The sequence below is a fragment of the Meleagris gallopavo genome, chromosome 20, assembly GCF_000146605.3.
Source record: "Meleagris gallopavo isolate NT-WF06-2002-E0010 breed Aviagen turkey brand Nicholas breeding stock chromosome 20, Turkey_5.1, whole genome shotgun sequence".
NCBI lineage: Eukaryota > Metazoa > Chordata > Aves > Galliformes > Phasianidae > Meleagris > Meleagris gallopavo.
In genome coordinates, this window is record NC_015030.2 from 5,778,625 (window position 1) to 5,789,210 (window position 10,586).

The window sequence follows — 10,586 nt, forward strand, 5'->3', positions numbered from 1 at the left end:
AAACTGTCCTTTATTTTTTTACAACACACCTTGCTGTTCCATAAGACGGGAAAGAGGTTGAGGATGAAATGTTTTAAGATTTTCTCTGTGTAAAGACACAAAACACTTGGTGTTTCCACTAGGCTGAGCAGCAGAAGCTGCTGTCCTTTTGATGTGACTGGTACCTGGTTTCATACTACAAGTATTTTAGTCATGCAGCTTGGAATAACATAACTGAGCTTTTCAAGGTTTTGCTCTTGAACTTTGGTTTTTATTTGGAGTGTAAAAAAGAAATCATAAACATTGAAAAGAAAGGCTTAGTTATTGATAATCTGTAATTTAGTGAGTCTCGCGATCTGAAGCTTTGACTCAAACAAATGGATAATTTTTTTGCTTTGTCTCTTACATTGGGCTACTCTACTCACATTCTTTATCATCAAATGAGCATCTCAGGATTTCCTAAGAGCTGACTTCCCCAAGGTACTAGAACGTCCACACACACAGGTAGGTTTAGCTAGCATTTGCAAAGCTGTCCAACTCCCTCTGAAACCAGTGATTATCTGAAGTGAGGATTCAGTATTGGCTTTCTGGGATTTGCAAAGAATTTTGTTTGTCTCTGTGGCACTATTTATCTAACACCTCACGACTAGAAGTTAGTTAACATAGAACTTTGTTTTTATGTGATTTTACAGATCATTGCTTACCAGCCGTATGGGAAGTCTGTGGATTGGTGGGCATATGGAGTGCTGCTCTACGAGATGTTAGCTGGCCAGGTAAGGGTTACCTCTTCGTGGCTCCAACGCTGCTCACTTTCAAAACTTGCTGAAGGGCCAGACCCTTAGGGACAAGCGTGGGGCCTTTCATACTACTATTATCTCCATGTACTCTTGACTGTTTCCGACTCACTGAGAATGTAGGCTTTAAGCTCTTTGTATTTCACCCCCATAATAAAGCGCTGCCTTTGAATATGGTTTCTTTGTACTGTAATGATGTTATAAATAGCCATGTTCAAAATTGAATGGGAGAGAGACTTGAGTAGGAAAATGCATGTCAAATGGAAGAAACACCACTTAGTAGTTTGAAACCACAGGGAGATTGTGTCTATGCTGTGCATTGCAGTTAAGTCACCAGAATACAGTTTTTGTATTCTGTGTCTTAGGGGTAAAGTATGGGTCTCGCTGCTCTAAATAAGCTTAGTTACAGACCCCTTATTCTGCACAGTTAATGAGATGCTGCTATCTGAGTCACTGAAGTAGAAAAGCAATGCTGTTCTACAGTAAATTGCATATAACTACCAACTTCAGGAGCTCTATTGGTCTTGAGTTGGATAAGATTTGTGCAAGCAGCTTTCAATGAGTGTTAGCTAGAGGTATGCATTTCTTAAACTTATACATTTTTAACAAATGGGTTGAATAGTTTCTCTACTAAATCCCTTTTGACATTTTAAAAGTTTTTAAAGGGTTGCAGTGGCAGTTGTTAACATTTACAGTGTACAGTGCTAACATCAGGCAGCTGAGTGCTTTTGAGAAAATGAGATTTACTGCTAGCTGAGTCTTAACAGTGTCTGTACCTGGGGACTCAGCCAGGGGCACTTCCCTCTTTACCTGTATTTGAAACTAAAATGCAACCCTGTATTGTGATGCCACGTCTTATAAAAACAAACTGGGATTTATCTAGAATTAAGTGAGGGGTAGATGTGCCTTAATAGAAGGTAACTGAAATTTACAGTCTCCAAACTTTACCCTTTGAGGTACTTTTGGCTGTCCAGTATACAGTAGCTTTAAAAGCTCATGAAAGATTATCACAAAGATAAAATCACTGGAGGTAATCCAGCAAACCTTTCATTAACTTTCTGCCATGCTGGGAGAAGAAATGAATTTTTCTCATCAATTACTGTCTGAGACTGCTAAACACTAAGCTTCTGGGTCAGCAGGTCCCCAGGTTGCAGCTGGCTGGATGCTTGTTGTGTATTCCTGAGCAGGAACCATTGCTTCCACTGATGTCTTTGGACATCTGTGGTTGTCTGGAGGCAGCATGGATGTATCTTTCACCTGAACCACTATGGCTGCAGTACTGCTATACCACCTCATAAAAAGTGGAGAATTAACAGCGATTTATTTTTAACAGCCTCCATTTGATGGAGAAGACGAAGATGAACTTTTCCAGTCCATAATGGAACATAATGTTTCCTATCCAAAATCACTGTCCAAAGAAGCTGTCTCCATCTGCAAGGGGGTGAGATAGACGTTTCTTTATCATTAAGCTTCTTTTTGGCAATCCTTGTGAATAACTTGATTTGTCTGGCTTTGATATGGCGCTTAGTATTTTAAATGTAACTTCTGTCAGGCTGTGTTAAGTTTTATTGTCATAAAGTGCTTGTCGCTTGGTGTCACTGATAAGAATTTAGCTCCTCCTGCTGTGTCTGCTTATTTTATGGTAAGAACAAATGTCAGAGGCAGTAGCTGCCAAATCCAAAGGAGGATCCAAGCAGGAGGCTGGTGTGAAATGTCTCCACCCGCCTTGCCTCAGCCCTTGGCAGTGCCAGCCCAGTTTGGCAGGGTGGAGAGGTTTCCCACTTTAGATGGATACTGCAGGGAACATACTGTGGTCCTCAGCCCTAATCACAGCAGCAGAACAGAGGAGTTAATAAGAATCATTTTTCAATCTGAATAAAGATGAGCCTATGTGAAATTCTGTAGCATAAATGCATGGGAACTGTGGGGAAATCTTGACCCAGTTGCAATCTGCATGACCAAAAATTTATCTTAGATTGAGAGTTAATCTAATTTTTTTCATGGAAAATAATAAATTTGATTTGAAGGGATTAGCTCAGAAAAATAGAGTTTGGTTGACTTTCTCTTGACTCCGTGCGATTCCCCAGGGTACCATCATTCCACAGCTTTTCCAGACCATCCTCTATAAAGCCTTACTTTGATGTCTTACATCACTTTGCATCATGTCAGTTGATTTGGTAATGCCTTTTTTCCTTTCTTTTGCAAGCGTGTAAGAAGTATTGCCCATAACTTGGATATTAATCCTGTAAGGAAAAATCATCAAGAAAAGAAAAGCTGTTTAGAACAATGAAGTAGAAGGAAGGACCACTCTAATTTTAGTACTTATCCAGTATAGGCATGCTGCTTGTGGCTAACAAAAACTAAATGTTATATTTCTGTAAAGTACCTGTAGATTTATGCCTTGTGAAAATTGTGTGTTCACACAACACAATGTGAGCCTGATCTAGTTACCTTGTTCTCAGCTCTCCTGCTTGCTGTCATTGCACTGGCTGCTTATGCAAAGGGAGTTCAGAAAACTAAAATGACCACACAGCCAGGCATGGTGGTGCTGCCCACTGTGACCTGAAAGGGAATTGTCTGCTTGACAGCTTTTAATGGGTTCTGAGCATGTTGGGTTTGGTGGTCATAGTAACTTTGGGACAGAATTATGACTGCTAGATTCTCATTTTTCTTATTTCTCCTACTGTTAAAGCAAGGGGTTTCAAAAAGCTTTAAAAAAGAGGTAAAGTTGCTCTTAAGCATGAAGAATGATGTGATCCATCCCATCCCCAAGCTTTGCTGGCTTCCTGAAATTTGCTTCACATCTCTGTTATTTTAGGTTCTGAATTGGAATATGATCAAGTGAACATTTGGAGGAAGAGTAAAGTGGTACAGCTGAGGTTTTAAAAAGATGCGTTGTGGTATTGCTGCTAGCAGTGTATCAATCACATCTAATTGTAGAAGAGCTTTTAAAAGTCCCTGCAATACTGGAACTGAGAGCTGAAGGCTGCATTGCTCGATGCCTAATTGACAAACAAGATTTTTTATGAGCTTGTTAATTAGAAAGCACATTAGTGTTTCCAAGCATGCAATGCTGGTGTTGTTTTTTTTCCTTAAGTCTTGATCTGTGCAACTGGGGGTAGTGTTGACCAAGATGTCGTTAAGGATGCGCGGGAGGAAGCGCGGATGAGATGCTGTCAGCTGGGTGCCAAGGAGCTGCAGGCTCCGCAATGAGACATCTTCAGCAGGCCCAGAGCAATGAAGGGAGGGCTGTGCTCCCTACAGCTCCAACAAACTGGGATTTATTGCGTTTAATTGATTGCTGAGGTAGGGCAGAAGCTGTTCTGGAGATTTATAAGACTGAACCAAAAGACCAAAGATGGAACTGGGGAGCGAGCGGTGCGGTGAGGCCCACACAGCCCTGTGTTTGGCGGCGGGCTGCCGTCTCCTGTGACCAAACAGAACCTATTCTCAAAAAATTAATTTTAGCTTTCCACAGCAATTTTATTAGCAACTTCCATCTTCGAGAACATTGCAGTCTGGGGAAAGTCTGCCTCACATCCAGTTGTAGTGCTCAGTGTAATCATTTGGTGTTTTCTTGCTTGGCAGCTAATGACAAAACATCCCGCAAAGCGCCTTGGCTGCGGCCTCGAGGGTGAAAGAGACATCAGGGAACATGCTTTCTTCAGGAGAATTGACTGGGAGAAACTGGAAAACAGAGAGATCCAGCCACCTTTCAAGCCCAAAGTGGTGAGTGGGGTGATGGCCGCGTTCACCCAGCATGTCTGCACTCCTGGGCTTTGTGGGATTTGTGCTGCCTGACAGATGCAATTCCTTCAGGAGTAGCTGTAAATTGTTACATCTTACTGTTGAATCTTTGCTCTCTAACACTGTTTTCACTTCTGCTGAGATGCACAGAGATCTATAGCATGGCAGATATAGGATTGTTGCCCTGTGCTCTGATCTGTTTGTCATTGCAGACATGCTAGTGGATCACCACAAACTAGTGAACAGAGGCAGAGTACATTCCTCTCTTACTGCATACAAATGCCTTTTTCCCCTCACCAGGACGGGAGTTGTATGCCAAGAATCCAAATGATGTGGATTTTGCATGGAAGGAAAAGTATAAATAAGCAAAAAAACACGGCACTGCTGACACTGACAGGCCATTCCCAGAACTGTCTGTCAGAGGGGGAGCTTCACTTCTTTACAGACATTTTATGTATGGTTTTCATTATGTCCTTCTTGAGTCAAAATTGAAGCTGCCCATAAAGCAAATCTACTTTCACAACTGTAAGCTTTATTAGCTTGGGAGCTGAGTGCTCGTCAGCATGAAGATACTAAATCCTGAAATATGGTCTGGTTCCATCAGAGCACACTTCGTGGCGGATCCTGGCTCCTGTTCAGAGCAGCTGTTATCTTTCTCTGTGGTTATCATGACCCGTTTTGTTTATACAGGCAGCCATTGAAAGATACCAAGGAGATTCGGGCAAGCATTCACATGGAACATCATCTTCCCAGACAAAAATCATTTAAAATCCAAGACTAATATTTACATACCCTATGTATAACTCATTTATTGTGATTGCTGATTCTATTTGTATTGATTCCAAAACACGCAAACCTTAATTTGTTTTAAGATGTGGACGTATTTGTTGGCTTTGTTTTGTTTTCAGAAAACCTTCCCTAGGAAGCACTTTGCTGCAGGAGCAATCCTGCTGCTTTTGCAGACAGGCACAGTTCTCACTCCAACACGGAGCTGCAGATTTTGGGTCAGCAGTTGGTTGGTTTAAATAACATGTTCCTTTCTAGACTGACAATTCACAACTCTTAGGCATAGGGTCATTGCTTGGCAGGAAAGACATTTTCTCGTGTTTGTAAGAGTTCTGGTGGTCTCTTATTCTCAGTCAGACTTTGGTTTCAAGACACAGCTGGTTTAAATTCCATTTATTGGAGAAAAAGGGAAAATAGAGCATAATTTTGTAGAAGCATCAAACTTCCCCATAAAACATCTATAAAGACAAAAAAAAAAAAGTACTTTCCTGTGAAAACATCCCTGCTCTGAATTAGCTGCACTGCCTTTAAAAAAAAACAAAAAAACAGTTTTCCCCTTGTAAAAGTTCAGCTCTTGTCCACTCTCTGGACCAAAAGGCATTAGCCAGGATATTCAGTAGAAAAGCAATGTGCCATTAGCCTTTAACCTGTTCAGCTGTCCCTCTGCTTTCACTCTTCCAAGGTTGAACAAATGCCCATTGTCAGCACTCTGGTCCAGTACCTCAGCATGTATTTCTCATCTGAGATATAAAACAACTTGTGCCTGGGGCAGCAGAAGTTCTCTGTAGCTCAGACTGGCTGGCATATCCAAGCCTGCGTGCCAGGTGTGTTGTAAGCAATTAAGAAACTAACTGAGCTGTTTTCAAGATAGGTTATGAGCCACATGTCTTGCCCTTGAATTCCCTTAAGGCTCCCCTCCAGTTTGTTCCTCCTATAAATGTGCACCTATATTCATGTTGAGTTAGTTCAGAAAAATCAGTGTTTTTATATTGGCATATTGTACAAGTCATCTTCTGTCCTTTCAGAGTTACCCTTTATGTCAGAAGATAATGGTTTAATGCAGTGTTATCCTCCAAATCCCAGTGTAGATAAATTCAGTAACAGAAATAAATGATAGTGCAGCTCTGCTTCAGGGTAGGGAGGAAAGGGTCAGGGACAACGGGAAGAAGTACTCACTGCGTGTATCACACCTCCACTCTTTGAGGAGCTCTTATAGTAGCTGGATTTGAAATAAACAGATTTATGAGATGCCCTTGGACCTCTGTGCAGAATTGCTGTCTGTTTATCCCCAGATGAGCACCCAAACTCATTTTGTTCTGCTTCCAACTTCTCCCTTTTCCACTTGCTGCTAATTTTACTCTCCTGCCTTTCAACTGTTTCCACACCACTCCAAACTCCCCTTTTCAGCAAACTTGATTTCTTTTGTTTTCTGTTCTGAATGAAGAGCACTCAGTGTGGAGCTGTATGTAACCACGCTTCTCAGTTAGGCTTCACAAGTCTCTTCCCTTAGACAAAAAAAGAAAGAAACCTGTGATAGCACATTTTGCAACGTGGGCCTGTTCCCAAGGTGCACTCCCTGTCCCACTTCCATTTCCAGGCAGGCAGCAGTTTGCTGCTAGTTTGGTCTGTTAGCTCCTGCAGATGTTTGGAAAGAAGAATATCTTCCATTTCATTTCATGGAGCTGATTGTCATTACTGCTTCTGGGGGTTAAACCAGGGGGAAGTTTGGAAGACAAGGATCAAATAATTGCTGTGCCTATACATCTCTGCAGTGTGCATCCAGCACTGAGGCATATAGAATCACATGGACTGTCCTGTGATGGGGAGCACTGGTGAGGGTGGTTGGGTCCCAGTTCCTACCTTTTAATTCACTGTGCAGTGTTCTTCAGGTGCTGCTAAGCAGTTCAGTTCCTTTTCTGTGCTTACTGCTGTCTGAAGAGAGCGTTGTTCCCTGTGAGGCTGCCCAGGATTTCAGTACTTGCAGGGCCACATTTCAATTCTGCTTCACTGAGTGGGACTGAAGTGTGATTTGGAATAAATGCTTTCTGGAACCAAGCATGTTCCTGATCTAATAATAGACAGCTGCATTATAATGTGGTATAATTTTGTAGTAATGATTATACACAAACACACGTGCATGCAAATGGATCTATATGCGTATGCAAATCTGTTCATAATTTCCCAAATGTTACATCCATATTTCCTTTAGTAAAACCTGTCTCTATATTTAAGCCTCTTTAACTTGCCATCTCATGGTGCTTTTCACCACAACTCATCAATTAAAGCTTCTCTATTTGCTTAGGGTTGTTTTGGTTCAAATATCTGAAAAGAAAATGTTATCTTAATTACTTGTAAGACTTGCATTCGTCCTGAGAAATCTGCAGAACTGCTGATGTATTGCTGATCTTTTCAGACCTTTTTCTCTCTTTCTTGTTTTCTTGCAGTGTGGCAAAGGTGCTGAAAACTTCGATAAATTCTTCACACGAGGACAGCCGGTGTTAACCCCGCCGGACCAGCTGGTCATTGCTAACATAGATCAATCTGATTTTGAAGGGTTCTCCTATGTCAACCCCCAGTTTGTACATCCCCTCCTAGAAAATGTAGCATGAAACAGCAGAACAGGAACAAATCCTGCGGTAGGGAACGGTTCTTAACCCTAAAATTGTTAGGTTTTTGCCTTGATTCCATTTGGGCCTGAAAATTATAGGGTTAAAAAGTGTAAGATGGGGGGAAAGGCCACTTAGTGAGAATTTTGGCTTTGCAACCGAAACGTCTTAACGGGAGATAAATTAGCGTACGGTGCCCATTTCTCCTACTAGAAGTCTCCACTGACTCGTCTGAAGTTCCCTGTTTTTGGTACGTTCTATAGTTTTGTAGCTCCCCACTGTCCTTTTGCTCCGTTTTTCACTCCGCTGCTGTTACAAATAATCCAAGACCCGACCTGAGAAGCACCTCCAGTACTCAGTCCTTGCAGGGGACCAGAGCTCCCCGCTCCTAAGGGCGCCATGGGGAGAGCAGAGCATGGGACTGGAGAGCGCCGGGGAGGAGAGGCATTGCAGAATGTGGTGGAAAGCAGTTGTTACCAAAACCTGGCAAATAAATACGAGTTGGGAGTGGGAGGGTGGGGGGATGAAATCCGATTAGAGCCCAAAGCTTTGTGAACCAATCCTGTAAGCAACACAGAATTTAAATGCTCTCCGGCAGTGGCCAGATCTCTAGATCTTTGCTAAGTAGCATGTGATAAACTCAAGGGTGAAGTTTTGTCTTTAATAATAATAATAGTAATAATTTTAATAATATTTTTGTGAATTTTAATCTCCGTGAGATTATTCTGTGATCCAGGGTGCCATTGTTTGTTCAGTTGATTTCATTTACACCACTCCTCAAGCTCACTGTTGACTGGTTCTACTAACATCAATGTTTTATTACAAAGTTTGTTAACCTGGAATGTAAAACAGAACTGTAATCCCTTACATCTTATTTACGTGCGTGTGTTTGTAGTCTGCAATATAGGGCAGTAAATTGAAGGAAGTATTGTGTATGCTAAATTAACAAAAACATAACAGTCCCAGGTGACTTCCTGATTTGTCCAGAACAACTCATGAAAATTAATTGAGATTTAGTCCTACAATAATCAGTTTTAACTCAGAAAACTTGGGGCTGTACAATAATCAAGCTTGAAAGAAGCACCTAAAGCTTGTTTTATTGATAGAATGGAATTTAATACATTTTACATATGCTTCATGCAATGAATTTTGCATGTTTAGTAATAACTCTTAATAATAAGAGTTAATAATAAGCAGTTCTATATTGACATAATCATATCAAGCATACAGAGTATTATAAAAGTTTTATAAAAATTGTGCTTTATTTGTGGAAGTACTTGTTCTGAACAACATCATTTAGGTTTAGCTAAATGTTTTCTCGCTGTTGTTTTGGGTTGTTTTTTTCTAGTTTTTGGATATTGTTAATGACTTAGGGTATCATCTGTTTTTTTAAATGTAGATCTACTTTTAAACAATAACTGCTACCTGCAGGTTTTATACAATTTCAATTAGGCTTTCATTTCATGTCTGCTGATTACTTACAGGGAAGGAAATAGATTTTATTTGCAATGATGAACACTGTAATTAATGCAATCTTCTCCTCTCCTATCTCACTTAGATACAAATTTTGATATTTCCTCTTAACAACTTACCAGAATATCTTAATTCAAATATCAGTAAATATTTTTGTGCTTACTTTGGTTTTGTTACAGCATGTAAAATAGTAGGCGGTGCGTTTTCCTTTTTTCCCTTCTGCCTTGTCAATGGTAGCAGCCATAGGCACTCTTTGTCTGTCAGATGTGCATGACGATGCCAGAAGCATGATGTCTCTGTTGCTGCATGCAGACTGAATACAGTTTTTCCAGCATGTAAACATAATCAAAAAGTCAGATATTTGCCATAAAAGACTTACATTTATACTAGAATATGTAACCGGAGGGTGGGGGTGGGAGGGAGGGGAGGAATCTACTTTCTAATCATCTTTTATTACAATAAAACATTGAGCCTGTGCCAAAGATTCTGCCAGAAAGATCCAGTCCTGCAGATTGGATGGCGATGATGTGCAGGAGTGACCCCGTGGCACATGGGACAATTTGTGAGCAAACCGCGGTCGGATGTGAACAGAAGCATCTGTGCGGTGCTCCTGCACCACGAATGCCTTCCGAAGCCGTCCTTTGGCGCCTGGGATTTGCAGCACTCCAGTTGTGTGAGCAGCCCTGCTCCCTTCGTGGTCGCAGCCCTAAGGTTGGAGCATCCCCAGGGAGGGCTCAGCCCATGGTGGATGGACCCAGCGCTGACACATGGCATCCCCCAACGAACAGCTCCCCAGATTGTTGCCTAAATAAACAGAACTCAAACATGTTTTAACATATTTTAGGAGTACCATTTTTCAACTATCCAGTGGCAAATATGTCATCAGCCAAGTCTGGGCATTCGTTTTTCTCTTTGTGTATTATATACCTGAAGATTATGGTATGTTGTTCGCCATAAAGCATGTGGACTAATGCAGCATTCTCGACTATTTCTGTCTTTCTGATTATTACTAGCCTGCCATAGTTTGGGATATCTGGGTGACATGCTGTGGAAGATAATAGATTGAACAGATTGTGGAGGTCGGATGTTGAGGAAATAAGGGAGCTCTCAGTGTTTAAGTCTGCTAGGAGCAGGCAGCAGGTGTTTTAGGAATGTAAAAGGGAGGCTTCTGAAAAGAGGACCAGATGTCCTCTAAAGGTCC

The 10,586-nt window shown here is 41.3% G+C and overlaps 1 protein-coding gene across 2 annotated transcripts in view; it reads left to right on the plus strand.

The window, feature by feature from the left end:
• Positions 1-10,363, plus strand: part of PRKCA (protein kinase C alpha) — a 109,488-nt gene extending 99,125 nt beyond the window's left edge. For both annotated transcript variants that reach the window (XM_031556329.1, XM_031556330.1), the window contains 4 exons: positions 672-752; positions 2,107-2,214; positions 4,362-4,502; positions 7,751-10,363. In XM_031556329.1, the coding sequence (XP_031412189.1) occupies positions 672-752; positions 2,107-2,214; positions 4,362-4,502; positions 7,751-7,915 (495 nt within the window). In that variant the 3' untranslated portion in view covers positions 7,916-10,363. The remainder of the gene's footprint in view (positions 1-671; positions 753-2,106; positions 2,215-4,361; positions 4,503-7,750) is intronic.
• The last annotated feature ends 223 nt before the right edge of the window (positions 10,364-10,586 follow it).